This window comes from Labrus bergylta, chromosome 18 (genome assembly GCF_963930695.1).
Source record: "Labrus bergylta chromosome 18, fLabBer1.1, whole genome shotgun sequence".
Lineage (NCBI taxonomy): Eukaryota > Metazoa > Chordata > Actinopteri > Labriformes > Labridae > Labrus > Labrus bergylta.
Window position 1 is genome coordinate 21,450,113 of NC_089212.1, and position 17,261 is coordinate 21,467,373.

Here is a 17,261-nt window from a genome sequence, read left to right on the forward strand (position 1 = left end):
TCTTGTCTCGGTCCCTAAATGTCTCGGTCTTGGTCTTGGTCTAGGTCTCGCCCTGCCTTGGTCTTGGTCTAGACACAGTCTCGGTCCCTAAATGTCTTGGTCTTGTCTCGGTCTCGGAGGACTCTGGTCTCGGGTATGTCTTGGTCTCGGTTAGTGTGGTCTTGATTACAACACTACAGGGGATTATTCACTGTGAAAAATTTTTGTTTTGCTAGAAGCACAGACTTTTAATTTGAAGGGGAAATGTTGTGAATGCGTCTGTTGTGAAATTTTTTCAAAGCATTCTGCATTTATTGGATGATTTCACACAGCGGGTGTTCAGTACTTATCTGTGTCTCCATAGAGTCCGTTTTTTTAAATTCATAATGACTCAACTGCATGAAAATTGATTTTAGTGCCAAATAAACTCAAACCATGATAACAGGCTCTGACTGACCAGGTAGACGGCCCTCTGGTAGAACGAGGTGGTCTCCAGGATCTTTTGCATGGTAACCGTCTCCAGTTCATCCGGGTCCAGCTGTTCCCGCTGGTACGGAATGCCGTTGTACAAGACCACAGGCAACGGGCCCACCCCTGTCTGCTCATAGTACGCCCGACCCTCCTGAAAGAGAAGACACAGAGACATGTTGCTTCTAATTACATCAGCCTTGAACCACATCAGATGTATGGCTGGATGAGAGAAGATGATTTGTGTCTTAGAAGATACTTAATAAGATCCATGCTGTTATCTGGAGTGTGTTTTAAATGTTGCAGCAATATTCTTCCTCCAAATTAAGAGCCCTCAGGGAACTAAAACTCATAAGACGTAATAAAGACCTTGTTCTTCTTCTGTAGTATAATCAATCAAAAACTGATCCAGGAAAAGTCTCTTTAATTATCTGTTCATTCTATCTATGCTGTTTTTAATTATTCTGGACTCTGTTTGTGGTCCTGTTTTTAAAATTAAAGGACACATATTAGCCTCCTTTTCTACAAATTTAAGTCTCAGAGCTTCCCAAAAACATGTCTGTGAAGCTCCTTGTTCTAAATCCACTCTGATCCTGTATTTGATCGTGTCTATAAACCCCTCTATTTCAGCCCTGCTCAGAACAGGCTGTTTCTGTGTCTGTAGCTTTAAATGTAAATGAGCTGTGTTTGACCACGCCCCCTCTCTGGAAGGGGACGTAATTCAGGCGTTCTTGCTCTGTTCCCTATTGTTTACGGTGAGAAGGCAGAACAAACACCTAGCTGTGGGAGTGTCGCCCACCTGGGGGAGGGGTTACTGCCCTTTGTGATGTCACAAAGGGAACATCTCCAAACGGCCTGTTTGAGCACACATTTTCTGAAAAGTGGAGCCGGCAAAAGGCAGAGAGGATGGACTTATCTCATAATGAGGGGGATTGTAGACAGACTAGGGACACATCAGTGTTAGCAAAAAATTTGCTTATTTGGACAATATGTGACTTTTCACTGTTTGTTCAATATTTTAACTTATGTGTGAGCTATGGGATACACCTGAATTTCCCCCAGTGGATAAATAAAGTATCCATCTATGTACATACAGTATCATATAGTTTATGTTTTGAACATAAGATACTCACCTGACATAAACCTACTCATTCAGTTTTTTTAGTCATCTGAAAACAAAATGTGTTTTCGTAAACTTATCGGACAGGCACAAAAAATCATCTCAGACCCGTCTCTCCTGCAGTTGTTCATCATTGTTCTTAATGATCACATATTTATGTTTTTAGTCATTTGCTCTATACATAATTTAAAGATTATTTAACTGACATGTTTTACTGATGAATGAATGTACTTTAAAATGTTATTACAGCATCAGAAGTCCAAGGAAAATCTCCCACTGGGACACTAAAGTTCAGTTTCAGCCCCTCACCTTCCTGTTGCTGTCGTAGCTGGAGTCGGCTCCGAGGACGCTGCTGACCTCCACGTAAGGGAACCTCTTCTCCAGCACTTTCACCACATCCCCAACACTTAGCTTCCCACCAATGGAGACCCGGTTGAACATCTAGCAGATGGAAGGACAAAACAAACCAAACTTTTAAATAATCTCTCCTTGGTGTTCTCAAGCGTTTCAGAGTCACTCGAGTCAAACTTTATATTCTCGTTAAGACAATAAGAAGAAGAATTGTCTTTGTTTGAGAGAGGTCACGCACCGAGATGACGGCTTCAAATGCACTCTGACTGTCCACCTCATCGCTGATGTAGTTGTAAGCTCGAACCAGCGCCACGCCTGCATCCTGCATACCGTCTACGTCGTCTTCATTGGACACCACAAACACCAGCCCGATTCTAGAAAAACACACGCAGAGGATCCGAATAAAGTTTCATGAACAGGCTCCCGTATGTATATCAGACAGTTAGAATGCAGAGAGCGTGCTGTGAGCTTCATCTGTATTCAAACAAACTGACCATCCCGAGACGCCACATGCAGGGAGACAACAAAGGTCTACCAAACCTGCCTGACAAAACTACTGAATTCAAATGGATTTATAAACACACATCCAAACAACTGCACTGCAGCATCTTTAATAACAAAAACAAAAAAACATTTTTCTGCTTGTTCACAAACTGTGACATCATAAAAAAGTTTTTTACATAAACTGTCCTTACATTGATGTAATTCACTTTTCATTTATTAGAAGATGTATATAATGCGATGTATGAAATCTCTACTAAAAATAACTAGATGACTTTTTGTCTAGCTTACAGACCAAAACCTCCCTGCTGACTGAAACACTAACCTGAGTGGGATGTTGTTAGAATAAAACATCTCTGCAACACTCAGCAGCTCAACAGCGTTCTCCTGAGTTGGGTCCAGAATGATCACCTGCAACACACACACACACACACACACACACACACACACACACACAGGTTGGTATTTTTCACAACGGTGCAGACACATTTGGATTCTGCAGGCGGTGATTAATCAGGTACGGACGAACCAGATTGTGGAAGTTCTTGCGGATCTGCCTGATGACTCCTGGGAAGGTGGGCCTGAGCAGCTCCTGCACGTTATACGGCCATGAGCTGTACCTGTGGTCCGTCTCCAAGTTGTTAATCCACTGGAAAATGAAAAAGGAGAACATGTTTGAGAGAAGAAAGCTGAGCCTGGCAGCAGCCGCATGCCAATGAGTAAATTACCTTTTACAAATTACACAGAACTAGAGTAGCAGAAAACATTTATTTTCATTGTCTACCGATTATTTTCTTTTTCTTTATGAAGTCATTCATTCATCTTTTGTTTATTTAATGTCTAAGAAGAGAATAAATGTTCAGCTTTTTGGATGGTAGGTAATATTGTTGCCTTTACATGATGACTTTGTATTACTTGCATATTTAGATACACTTTAATGTCCTGTCATAAGAAGTGTATGAAGTAACTGCAATATTTAAGAAATAAACAAAAGAACACAACAGTAATTAAATCTAATAATATGTTCCTGTGAGAAGGGCTGTTCTACGTAAAGAGTATTTCTATACTTTGTATATTTCTATAAAACAAACTCGTTAACTCCTTAAAGTGGTATGCGGTATTTAAAGTTCTACTGTTGATTGATTTAATGAAACATCTGTGTACACTTCTATCAAAACATTGATCTATTAATCATCTTGACTCAACTGCATGAAACATTCATTTATTTTCAACACCACAGAAACATCCACAAACTCATCTTTTCAGAAGTTTTCAGATGAGTATTTAAACTGTTATCATTAAACTGTTGTCACTTTCTTACACTGATGGCAGAGTTGCGGATGTCAACAGCATAGTCGGAGTCTGAGGGCTGGACGTTGAGCTTCAGGATGTCGTGGATGAACGGGGTCTCGATGTGCAGGGAGCGCAGACCCTCCATCACCCTCGCCTCACTGCGCAGCACCTCAAACACACTGCAGAGGAAAAGGTACTGAAATCAGTAGTAGAGCAGGAGAACCCAAGCCACCCTACCGCTTCTAGAGAGGGGCGTGGTCAGACACAGCTCATTTACATATTTAAAGCTACAGACACAGAAACAGCCTGATCTGAGCAGGGCTGAAATAGAGGGGTTTATAAGCATGATCAAATACAGGATCAGAGTGGATTTAGAACAAGAAACTTCACAGACATGTTTTGGGGACCTCTGAGATTTTTTTAAACTTTTGAAAAAGAGGATAATATGTGACCTTTAAATATGAAAACATGTCAAAACAAACATTAATAACACAACGCTGCAAATCAGAGTCTAGAAATATCATTTGAATGAAAAAAATGGTGCTTTAATGAACTGATCAGTTAATCAAAGGAAAATTAATTAGAAACAACCCTGATACTCGAGTCATCATGATCATGTCTGCAGAGCTTCAATTATTAGTCAATAATCTTCAACAGATCATTCAATCATTTTCTATTATGTTTAACAAATCATCATTTTACCAGCCACACACGACAAGGGGCCCTGAGGGCTGGTGAGTTTTTTGATGTGTTGTTAATTAGACAGAAAAAACGTAATTAAAGAAATCGATGTGGGCTTTCTTTTTTTTTTTCTCTTAAAAATAAATTAGAAAATATTTGAAAATCAAGAAATCTGCTTTTCACAGATTACATTTTAAAATTGAACAAATCAAAATAAAACAATTGTTAGTTTGGAACAATTTCTTGTCATTTTCTGTGACATAATCAGGTCATTCATGTCTTTATAAATACGTCTGTGCCAGGTCGATTACAGATACTTTTATGTACTTTAATCATGTCAGCCTCATCCTGAATTACTAAACACTGCCTGCAAACGTTTCCATGAGGCCTCAAGTCCAGGCAACATGTAATAACATCATTTTAATTAAATATAAATTATCTTGACAGCAAATGAGAAGATTCACCGCTCACATGAAGGCTGAATTACTTATTTTTATTTAATTACATACTCAAAACAAACAACGTGTTTCGGCCGCATGGCTTCATCAGGGCATCCACGTTTGTATAACATACCGTGTGTGTGTGTGTGTGTGTGTGTGTGTGTGTGTGTGTACCTGAAGATGTCCTGTGTGTCCAGATCTATATGCAGCCCATTGATGAACAGAGCTGAATCTCCAGGCTGCAGGCCCAGAGTCCCTTTGAAAAACTGTGAAGAGAAAAACATCACTGTGACTAAACATCCTGCTCACATCAAACCCTAAACACTCCTCAGCTGGTCGGATCCCATCATTGTGTTGCACATTACGTCAAATCTGGTCCTTCTTGAAGTCAATTAGAACGTAGAACTAGAGGCAACAGTCAAACACGTGGCCGTATAACGAGGTTCGTCTTCTGCTCCAAACGAGCAGTGACAGCCCTGTTTAAAAATCAGTCTGTTTAGACGAGAGCAATCAAACCCCGCACTACACAAATCTAATTATAAGAGTGTGTGGCACCGCTGTGAGAAGTCATGCGAGTGTCTGCACAGGCAAAATAAGAATGCTCAAAGTCGTTCTGGTGCCGTCAAATCTCATTACAGAGAGACAAAGACATCAGATTAATCATACTCCAGACACTGCAATTAGGTATTACAATACGACGTGATTAACACAAATATTGTTCATCCCACTTAAACTGTGAGCGTGTGTGAGTGTGTGTGAGTGTTTCTGTGTGTGTGTGTGTGTGTGTGTGTGTGTGTGTGTGTGAGTGTGTGTGAGTGTGTGAATGTGTGTGTGAGAGAGAAAGAGAGGGAGACGTCTGTATGCAAGCGCATGTGTCCAAACTGCTTCAATCAATAATCTTTTCTCGCTGCAGGACCGAGCGCGCCCGTCAAATGAATCACCGATTCAGTAATTAGGACGTTTGCCGCTCACCTCTGCCACCCACCCAAACTCCTGTCTGCACACCGAGATAATGTGAGCACAGCTTGAGGAGGAGGAGGAGGAGGAGGTGGAGTGAGAAAATACTCAACAAGAAAATAAAAGGATGATTACTCCTTCTATTAGCAGAGGGAAAGCCAAACAACGTTGTGAGACACTGAATGCTTTTCAAGTCAGATGATGTTCACAGTTTATCATGGAACAAAAGGCGAGAGAACAAAACAAAGGAAAAAAAAGAGGAAGAGAAGTTCTCATTTGTGATGTTTCCCTGAAGACGGCTAAGAGGCGGCGGGGTTGTGGTTGGTGCAAAAAAGGAAATCTTTATTTTCTACTTTGATTGGATTAGAAAAGGAAAACAGCTAAATGTAAATTATCCCCGACCACGAGAAGGGAAGAGCACCAGAACGCTGATTAAAACAAGGTAGAAGAATGTTGCAATGGACATTAAATGTGTAGAATTAAAAATGTTTGTCCACATAAATACAAATAAAAAGGATTCAACATCACTGCATCCTAACCTTTCATGCTATCAAACAGTGTACAATATTTGTCTGCTGGGCCAGTTAACATTGAGCTTCCAGTAAGGCTCTAGACTCCAGGCTGTAAGCAATCATGCTGTCAGTATCCTGCATTTGTGTACTTGACTGAAGTTCAGTCAACCCTCCATCAGATCACGCTGCTGTCATTTCTCACTGGAGCACAAAGGAGGTATAAAGACATTTTTTAGGTGAAAATAGTTCCCGACAGATCTAATTCAAACTCTTGTTTAGAGTCAATTGATAGACATTCAGGGTCCAGCTGTTTGAGGAAATTACTTTCTTATTTTTTCTGTATGAACTCAATTCTGACTCGTTGTTATAGAACTACATCTCAGCAGGAAATGATGAGTTAGAGGGAAACATGACGCAACAACACTTTGATGGTTTTTGATTTTTCATTCAACTTTTGTCACACAGACAAAATGAGGAAGAGGTTTGATTAATGACAAACTAAGGGCGCACTGGGGGGGGGGCGGTACAGGACTCCTATGCCTCGTGTGTGTGCGCCCTGAGAGATGAATGCATGAGTAAAAGTATACAGTATACCTTCTGGTTCTCTCCAATCTCTTTGCGGATCTCAGAGTTGACCACAGTCTTAGTGATGGACCTGTTGGGGGGGAGGAGGCCAGACAGGAGCTGTAAAACTGCAGACTTCTTCATACATCTGTGAATCAAAAACTTTATGTTCGTGTGCTTTCTTCTTTACCGGGCTTTTGTCGGGAAGTTCTGACTGAGGTCTCTCATGACGTTGAGGGCTTCAGCAGCGGGAGCAGCAAGAATGCGAGCTGCCGTCTGGAAACTCAGATCTGTAAGAGAGAGAGAGAGAGAAAGAGAGAGAGCGAGAGAGAGAGAGAGAGAGAGAGAAAAAAGGTGGGCGGATTGGTAGGAAGGCAAAGAGGGCAAAATATGTGAAAGAGGTGATTGGACAGAAGCGGATAGGAGATGAGCAAACACACAAGAGGGTACCGAGAAAGAGAAGCACAGAAAGAAAAAAAACAGCCTTCTATAGAAAAGGCAGTATGAGCAAGAGTTAGAGTCTGGACTTTCTGTGAATAAACTCACAGAGAGGTAACCCCTTAAGCCTAAAGAATCTGAAGCATTAAGTCTAAAAGAACAAAAGGCGAGGAGTTAGTTGAACAGCTTAGAGGTGCTGCAATGATGATCAGTTAACGTACCATGTTTTATAGAAGGAAAAAGGCTACAATTACTCGCTCGGGGGCTACACTTTAAATCTGTGTGGTGTGGGACGCTGGTGGCGCAGTGGTTAGTGTGTGCGCTCCATGTATGGAGGCTGTTGTCCTCCAGGCGGTCGGCCCGGGGTTCGAGTCCGACATGTGGCTCCTTTCCCGCATGTCATTCCCCGCTCTCTCTTTCCCTGATTTCCGACTCTATCCACTGTCCCATCTCCAAAATAAAAAGGCACAAAAAGCCAAAATAAAAATCTTTGTGGCGTCCTTAAACGTTTTTGGTCTCCATGTTTTGAGCTTTCATTTGATTATGTTGGTTAAGGAGGCAGTTACAGCATGTAACACTTACCAGAGGAAAACTTCTGACTGTCGCCATGTGGTCCATACGGCCAAATTATGGAGCTTTTCTTTTTTAAAGACATATTTTACAGTTATTACACTTTATCCTGAGGGCAACATAAACTGCTGTAACAGAGTCAGAGAACCTCTAAAGTCTAAAGAGTAAGCTGAACTCTCTTCCCTCTCCTCCACCCCCTGGCCCCCCCACCAGCTCTAAACGTTGAACCGCCACCAACCATCCTGGAGCAGTCTACTCCCGCACTCTCTCCATCCTCTCTCTCTCTCTTTTAAATCTTTTTATACTTAGTTTGCACCGTGGTTCGGAGAGAAACATTTATTTTGGTTTTTATTCTGTATGTCCAGCACGTATGAAAAATATTGACAATAAAGATGACTTTGACTGTTTTCTTATTTACTTTCATTCCTGTTAATGTTGTTTGTTCATTCATTTTTTATTTATGTTTGTCTTGTCATTTTGTATTATTATTATATATTTTTTTTTTTGATACTACTCTTCTCAAATGTACTTTTATTTTTTCACGCTTATCTATTTATTTTTATTTAGTTATTGTATTTTATTTTTTGTGAGTTTTCCACACTTACACTTTTATTCTTGTCTTTTAACTAAGGGGTCTATTTGTTGGACTGGGAGGGTTGTTTATAGGGAGAAGTGATACTGGGTTTTTGAATGTTTCTGGGGAAATGTCGACTGCATCCCAATTGCACTGTATGTCTTGAACTTGTTTTAATAAAAATATGTTGAAAAAACATTAACAGGAATTGCATGGGCACTGTGAGTATCTGCACCGTGAGTATAGAGATCGATCTCGTTGTTGTTAAAGACATTTTGATTCTGGAGCCAGATGCTGCAGCTTCAGTCTGACACTCCCAATCCCCGGAGTCATGTTGCAAGTGTGGACCAGAAAGTCATCAGTTAAGCTAATTAAACCAATAATTAGCATTTAATACCATGTTAACATGCCTGTCTTCACATCTGAGGCTTTAATTAAAACTATCTCAAAGAATCTGAAGGATTTAAGGCAGGACTAAAGATTATAGACGAGAGTATATAAAGGCATGAATTCATGAAGAAATTCTTTAGAAGCACTGACACTGTGCGAGACCATTTAGAGCCTCTGCTTTCTAGGAGATGAAGAGTGTAGTAAGGATTATTTCAGTGCAGTGAACATCTCAGTAATGGTGTTGTAGCCTGTGTGATTATTAGCCCCTGGAGGTCTCCATCTCTTTGTAAACAGGCTGAGCTAATGAGCCCCAGCGGGCCGGAAGATAAAGACGGACGCCCACATGACAGACCGACAGTGGAGCTGAACCGACTCTCTCACCCCCTCGCATCCTTTATTCAACACAGTGAAAGCAGGCTGAGAATCCTGACCATGCCCTGCAGCCTTGTTGCAGAAGTCAGAATTTAACGCACACAATAAAACAAACAGACAGTTAACTGTTGGTGATATTCATATAAAATGGATTCGATTCAAAAGGCACACTCTGAAGGGTTTTAAAAGTGTGTCTGAGTAAGTCATGAAACAGATGATGTCATTCTAATCGATGATGCTTTTTTTATGTTGCAGCAGAATGTGACATCATAACTTCATATTACGGCTGAAATGTATCAAGGAGACGCTGATCGACCGCCGTCATCGATTGAAGAACTAGACAAATACATTTTACTCTGCAGGTCTGATTCACAGATGGACTTTTATAGCGGCAGACGCCAATAATCATCTCAGTTTATTTATTGATGACGTGCTCGTCAGTGGAGTAAATCAAACTCATGAAACATCCGAATCGACGGCACATCCACAACAGAGATGTAAATTCTCTCTCTGGAGTTAAAGTTCAGCGCTTCATTGTATTGGGGAATGATGAGTAAATGCTTTTACAACATTTCCATCCGTTATCTTTACGGCTTTTCTTGTTCGGGGTCGCGGGAGGATGAAGCTGATCGCGGCTGATATCGGCCTCGGAAGAAACATCTTGTACAATAGATTCCTTCAATGTGGATTTAAATTGTCTTGCAGATATTACAAAGAAAAACGAAGATTTTGTTGAAGTTTTTATGCGCATATTTTTGACTCCCTGAAATCAGCTAGTTTGTTCTTGTTTAGTTAACACCTTATCATTCAGCTTTTCTCTTGTTAAAACCCAATTATCACTTTGGGATGTTATCATAATGCAGTCTGTATAAACTCGTTGAAGCGCTAATGGAAGTTTTTGGATTTTTCAATCTTTTGTGCATCATTTTAAACACATTCTAATCTTTCCTTTAAGCCAGACGTTGTTACTTGAAAGAAGCGATAACACCTTCACATATTCCCTTTCTCTGCACGATGAATACAACTCACTCAGGTGTTTGCAGACATTACCTTATTTGGTTTTGTTATTTTCTTATATTAAGCAGATATTTTTGAGTAACTACAATTATTTATTTTTGCTTGCTTGATTACTTCTCTTCACTTTTGCCAGTGTTACAGCACGTTAAGCTAAAGTAGCAAACAGGTAGTCTTCCCTTCTTACATTAATTACAATTAAACATCTTACATTAAAAAAGCTTACCTAAACAATAAACAAGAAGGATAGTTTCCTTAAATTTATAACATTTAGTATTGACTGCTAAAAAGTCCTCTTGTTGTAGTGTTCAATATAATATAATATGATTATTACTCATGCATTGACATGTAAGCATCATTTTTATGTTTGTCATTTAGCTAAAGAAACCGCCGGAGCGCTGGTAGGTTGGTGTAGGGGCCATCAACTATTTATACAAGGGCCAGCTTTTTGAGTGACAGACACTGCGGGGGGCCGGACTTTAAAATATGTTGCATGTAAAGCCAAATGTGAAGAATTTAAATTCACCTGATGCGTGTAGTTCAGCCTCGGGATTTTATGACTATTGTTTAATCACCAGAGATCTTTTATATTCTGGGGGCGGGATGGGAAACTGGCCCGCAGGCCGCCAGGTGATGATCACTGGTCTAGTGTGCATACGCCACATGAAAAGAGGCTATAGTCCTCCAAGCGGGACGCCCCGGGTTCAAATACGACCTGTGGCTCGTTTCCTGCATGTCATCCCTCTCTCTCTCTGTCCCTGATTTTTAACTCTATCCACTGTCCTGACACAGATTGATACATCTAATTGGTTTTGAAAACCGATTGATTACATTTTGATGGGGGTGAAGATCTGGGATTTCTGCCATTAGATAATTATCACCTGGAGCTTCAGACTAAATGGACCCAGAGCTCCGTCTGAGTCCGGAAGGCATATTTACTGCGTCATGAATCGATCTCCTCTCAATCTAAGTGACAGGAACAAAGCCTGCCGGTATTAACAAGAAGCGGAGGGAGTTTTTAGCTTTGATGCACGCTCAGAGGGTTTCACAGTTTAGATTTTTTTTGTCAGCCTGTCAAAATGTGAGCTGTGATAGTTGTATGTATTTGTTTCAGCCCTTTTCAGACTAAGCAAGGCCGTTTCCACGTTTTTGTTACATTCATACTGATTCAACAGCGCTGCTTTCCCCCTGCTGGCTCAGATGAGACCTTCTCGCCTCTATCAACTCTGTTACTACCTAAGACGACGGTACAGAGGGGGGATTACTTCGTCCCCCCATTACGCCTCAGAGACATTCAGACTGAAGGAGAAACGTCTCAGGGGTGTAAATATCACGGCTTAAAACAGCAGTCTGAATAGAGCTAATATCTGTTTATACTGCTCTGGATACGCTGAAGAAAAAAGATAAATGGGTATCTAACTCTGCTGTTAAGTTCATTAAGTAAAACTTAATGAGTAAAACCAAACAGGCAAACACACCCAGGCTGTTTTTATCAACAGCTCCAATGTTAAAGTAGGAAACAGAAGAATAACTGAGGAGACAGAGAAGAGACTCACCTTGCATTTGCCACACTTTCAGAGGGGCCATTTCATTTGTGCTTTCTACCAAATGTTTCCTCAGCTCCTTTAACTGTTCTTTCAGCTCTGGATAAAGGGTCCTGGGTAAAAGACAAAACAAAGAGTGAGTGTGTCGGACAAACAGATTGATTTGTTTATTTTAAGGTTAGTTGATCAGAGATTCAAAAAAAGAGGTTGTGGTCAATGCTTTGAGGGAATAAACTGGAGAGAGAAAAAAAAAAAAGAAAAGCTTGGCTGATGCGAGCCTGGTGCGGTTCCTGGAGCTGATCCAAGCTTTGAATTTTGTATCATTGGCTGACACAAAGTCACTCACTTCAGCTTGCCAAAAAGGAAGCCCTGGACCTCGTCCACTGGGTCGTTCTCTCCGATCACTGTAGCATTCACCTCCGCGCCTGAAACCACGATCAATTAACTCGTTATTCACATCAGGACTCCTCTGGGATTTCAGCATGGAGGGCATGCGCATATCAATAGCGTGAGTGTGTGTGTGTGTGTGTGTGTGTATACCTTGGACTTGAGTGTCGTCCTTTGCCTTGTACTCCTGGCTTTTGATGGCTAGCTCTACTCCATACCCGGACAGATAGACTTTCCTTCCACTCGGTTTCTGGAGTGAAGGAGAGAAAAACAGATGAGAGGCAGAAGTGTCTCCATCCACGTTGTTTCTCTTGAACTCGTCTGACAGCGCTCACACGGTCTGCCGCACTGACGGACTATACGTGTATGATGCAGATAAAAAAAATATAGCAGCGGCTTCTGCAGGCAGAAAACGCTCTTTTAACTTGTCTGTATTCTTTTGTTCACATTCTGTTATAAAATGCCCTTATTTGCTTTCGTAGCGACTACATCCACAACTTTCAAGGACAGACAACCAGCTGTTGCTCGGTAAGTGCTGAAGACACCGACTCTACTCTGATTGGCTCAGAGGCGTTGAATAAGAAAAAAGTGTTCCAATGTTACAACCTCTCTGGTGCCCAGAACTCTGTACCGAACCAACAGATGGTGAGAATAATTTAGCATAATTATAAGTTTAAAAGTCTGTTTCATCGTATTCACAGATGAGGGGAGAAGAAATCTTTCTAGAATGTATAATGTTAATGTGAATGTTGTCGACTTGTTTTTTCCCCAGCTCAAATGCATCTGCTGTTTAATGTCTTTCTCATTACAAGACTGAAAGAAAAAAAAACCTACAGCCAGGTAATGGCGGAGCACGTAGGTCGCCAGGCCTTCGTAGACTTTGGAGGTTATGACTCCATGAAGCCTCTGGAAATCCGACGTCCCAAACGCAGCGTACAGAATGACAACAGGAGCGTCTGGGTTTGATCCCGAGTACTTGTGATCACCTTTGAAAAGAAATGGCTTTGGCCTGAAAGAAGACAGTGTGTTATTTTAAAAGTTGTATTTGCTGGTTTATCACGTCTGAGCTGTTTTCATCTTTTATTACCTCTGTGCAGCGCTTTTCAGCAGTGCTTCTAAACCTTCTGCATCGCACGTCTTCTCTCCATGGACGCTGAAAAATGCTGAGCAGCCAGAGGGAGGAGGCTCATTGGAGGCTATCTGAAAAAGAAAAGAAAAGCACATTTAGAAAAATATGACACTCCCTTAGATGCACGCCAAACCCTTCAAGAACAAAACATAATTAAAGCATCGTCTTTGTACCTGCTGGAAGGAGTGGACTGTTGAAGAGTAGGCTCTCAGGGAGAGGGCGAACTTCAGCATGTTCACCTGGACGGAGCTGAGCAGGGCGCTGGCTCTCTTTATGATTAGGTCATAGTAGGCCTGATCTGTGTCTGCATGAACATCATAAGAGCAAACAGCATTGTGGTGTTAAACATGTTTTCGTTCACTGCTTAGCATTGCTTCACTGGGTCTGTTCTAACAGTTTGAACACAAGCAGAGACTCAGGTGAACAGATCTGAAGTACAGTTTGCAGCTCTGCTCTATCCTGTTATTGCTTACATAAGTGTTTGGCCAAAACACTTACACTGCAATTGCTGCCAAAGGGCTTGCACAGGCATCATAAATTCAGCTGCTTGTAGCAAAAGAGAGACTAAAGTGAAACCGGGTCTAGGGTTGCAGGAGCAGCTTTACTGTACCGTCATGCTCTCCCTCTATGGACTGATTGGCCTCCACAAAGTCCCAGAACTTGTCCTGGCTCTCCTCTGCCAGGAACTCGCTGAGGGGGGAAGACAATGAAGTGCAGCAGTTAGATACAGCTGTGTATGTGACACTCTCCATCACAATGTCTGTAGAAAATAAAAAGCTACTTCTTCATTCATAAATGTTGCTTGCCAAAAGCCAGAGCACACTGTCTGTCATAGTACACAGGACAGCATAACTTTGTTCAGTGACACATGAAGGGAGCAGAGAAGTTTAAACTCACATCAGTTATGACTCTACAGGCCTTCAGAAGATGAATTAATATAATATCTAATAAATAAAAAAATCACTGTTGGTGTACCTGGCCTCCAGCAGCAGAGGAGTGTCTGCCCATTTGGTTGTGAGTGTTGTGGTGACAGCCTTGGAGTCCGCACCCGCAGACACCGCGGAGAGCAGTGACAGCAGCAGGACACACAGAAGCCACATCCTCGAGTCTAGACCTGAATGAAGAGTAGAGTCAAGGAGTTAGGCAGCAAGTGAGTAGAAGATAAGACATTATAATAGGAACAGGAATGCAATAGCTTACATTACAAATTCTGATGAAACATGAGGGGTAGATGGAAACCATCTGATCATAGCTGGTTACTGACTGGAGATTAGGGCTGGGTAATTCATCGAGTTTCAATCTCAATTACGATTTTGGCTTCGCATGATCATGAAAATCAAGTTAATCGAGATTAAAGGATTATTGTGGCGCATGCTGTGTTTACGCTTGTGTTTACGCTAAAGGGTTTGTTACGTGTTGTAAATCTTTAAATGTGTTCTTTCATATTTTTGCTACAAGAGTAGATCACAACTACCACAAAACATTGTAGATTTATCTCCATTAATTTAGATTTTTTCCATGTATCTATTTTAATTTAATGCTTGTTTTTTTGGATGTTTTATAAATGCATTTGTTGCAAATGTTGTAAAAACAATGAGTATTTGTGTTTAATATCTGTTATCTCAATATCAGTCAAATTAATAATGATTATGATTTTTGTCAGAAATCGAGCAGCCCTTCTGGAGATGCTTTAGGCGGTCTTTTTTACGCAATTTGACAAAGTGAATCCCTGATCTGTACATGGCTGGGTGACCCAGAGCACCATGAAACACCATCTGGCGTTTGATAAGCCACAATATGTGTTAATTAGGGATGTAAAGATTAATCGTAAAATTGTGATAAATCGATCCAAAGGTGACAAGATTCACATCGGTACTCTGAAAAATGACTCGCATTAATATGGTGAGCGTCAGCAGCTGTAGAGCAGAGGCGGTTGGCGGCTGCAGAACAAGATTTTTAAATTGAGGACGCACCACCGTCTTTTAAATCGGAGGTGTGGAAGCATTTTGGCTTCCCCCCCGAGACAGAAAGAGGTGAGAAGATAACAGACGAGACAAAAACTGTGTACAAATATTGCAGGAAGACGGGGAACTACACAAACTACACAACCAACATGGTGCAGCATTTAATCCACACCACAAGGAAAAGCTCCAATCACCTCCCCTTGTTGAGAGAAAAAAAAAACATTAAAGGGTCAAACCACTCTGACAAGCGGGTTAGCAGCCCCTAAAGGAATCGTTGTAGGTCATCATTTGTCTACAGTCTCATTTTGTGATTAAGATTTACTTTCTTGATCCTGCAAGGGGAAATTCTGTTTTTACACTCTGTAAGTCATGAACACACAAACAGGATCCTATGGACATGGCGCTCCTGAGCTGGTGGTGGGTAGGGGGTTTGGTGCCTTGCTCAAGGGCCCCGCGGCAGTGCCCAGGAAGCTATCTGGCACCTCTCCAGCTACCAGACCAACTTCCATATTTGGTCCGCACCGGGACTTGAGCCGGCGACCCTCCGGTTCCCAACCCAAGTCCCTACAGACTGATCTACTGCCGCCCCACAATTTTGTGAAATAAATTGTGAGAGAATCGTATCGTGAAGCCAGTACTGTGAATGGTATCCTGAGTTGAGTGAATCATAACATCCCTAGTGTTTATTAAGCCCCACCCGATGTTAATGACATCAAGCCTTTAATAAGTGCTACGTTGTGTTTAAACACGCGTGACGTCACAAATCCCTGTGGTTCATTCTGGACATCGTCATGGGGCAACTGGGTTGACATCACCAACCATAGGCCCAACAGCAATCTTTGCCCCTTATGTGAAGCACTCTCAGGTTAATCCCTAACAACCCCCCCCCCTCGCCCAGTCTTTACCATTTATCTGGACCTAAAAGGGGAGGAAAGGCAGCGAAGCCGGAATGAGGATGAAGGGCAACACTTAGGTTCCTCTAAGTACACTCGCACTGCAATGGTGATGATACGGAAGAGAATTAGGGCCACACATGAAAAAAAAATAGAGTTCTGACTTTAAACTCAGAATTCTGACTTTAATCTCTGAATTCTGACTTTAAACTCAGAATTCTGACTTTAAACTCAGAATTCTGACTTTAAACTCAGAATTTAATCTCTGAATTTAAACTCTGAATTCTGACTTTAAACTCAGAATTTAATCTCTGAATTCTGACTTTAAACTCAGAATTTAATCTCTGAATTTAATCTCTGAATTCTGACTTTAAACTCAGAATTGAATCTCAGAATTCTGACTTTAATCTCTGAATTCTGACTTTAAACTCTGAATTCTGAATTTAAACTCAGAATTCTGACTTTAATCTCTGAATTCTGACTTTAAACTCTGAATTCTGACTTTAAACTCTGAACTCTATTGTTTTTTTTGTGTGTGGCCCTAATCCTCTTCCGTATGATGATGTTTTTGTCGCTCGTTTTGGGATTTTTTTTTTTTTTTTCCCAGCAGGTAAACAAAAAGCTTCATGAACTCTGTCCAATAGGAAAGTTCAGCGTGGCTCCTTCGTCCAATGAGAGCACAGCTTTCACATCCGGACTACTTCAATGACAATCCCCATGAGCTGTACATCACGATCCTTTACACCCAACCAACTGCCTATTGTAAAAAAAAACATTATGATTCATGAAGGTTTTGAAAGCTTAAGCATCTTAAATGTCCGAAACACCGACACACCGACACACCGACACTCAGAGCCCCTGAACTGTTGGCTGAAGCTACCTGCTAGCAAAAAAAGACGCAGGAGCTAGCTTAAGCTTCCAACACACACGAACAAACACCCGGATGTTGCTCACAGTCAAATGTTGCAGAGTCTAAATTACGACAACAATCAGTAATTTATATTTTGGGTTATTAGTATCAGCACGTAAAGAATGAATGATTAATACTCACCGAAGCCGGCTCCGCAGCTTCCTGCATTCATGTTGTGTTCTGCTGGGAGTGGGAGGGTCCTGTCAGCCA

At 41.3% G+C, this 17,261-nt stretch overlaps 1 protein-coding gene across 2 annotated transcripts in view; it reads right to left on the reverse strand.

The window, feature by feature from the left end:
- uggt1 (UDP-glucose glycoprotein glucosyltransferase 1) overlaps positions 1-17,261 on the reverse strand; it is a 33,362-nt gene extending 16,101 nt beyond the window's left edge. For both annotated transcript variants that reach the window (XM_020653092.3, XM_065966371.1), the window contains exons 1-18: positions 17,193-17,261; positions 14,260-14,398; positions 13,895-13,974; positions 13,458-13,588; positions 13,243-13,355; positions 12,990-13,164; positions 12,309-12,405; positions 12,115-12,193; positions 11,781-11,881; positions 7,057-7,156; positions 6,897-6,957; positions 5,008-5,099; positions 3,741-3,891; positions 2,949-3,068; positions 2,745-2,830; positions 2,157-2,292; positions 1,877-2,008; positions 437-601 (exon numbers count right to left, since the gene is read on the reverse strand). In XM_020653092.3, coding sequence (XP_020508748.2) covers positions 437-601; positions 1,877-2,008; positions 2,157-2,292; positions 2,745-2,830; positions 2,949-3,068; positions 3,741-3,891; positions 5,008-5,099; positions 6,897-6,957; positions 7,057-7,156; positions 11,781-11,881; positions 12,115-12,193; positions 12,309-12,405; positions 12,990-13,164; positions 13,243-13,355; positions 13,458-13,588; positions 13,895-13,974; positions 14,260-14,398; positions 17,193-17,223 — 1,989 coding nt within the window. In that variant the 5' untranslated portion in view covers positions 17,224-17,261. The remainder of the gene's footprint in view (positions 1-436; positions 602-1,876; positions 2,009-2,156; positions 2,293-2,744; positions 2,831-2,948; positions 3,069-3,740; positions 3,892-5,007; positions 5,100-6,896; positions 6,958-7,056; positions 7,157-11,780; positions 11,882-12,114; positions 12,194-12,308; positions 12,406-12,989; positions 13,165-13,242; positions 13,356-13,457; positions 13,589-13,894; positions 13,975-14,259; positions 14,399-17,192) is intronic.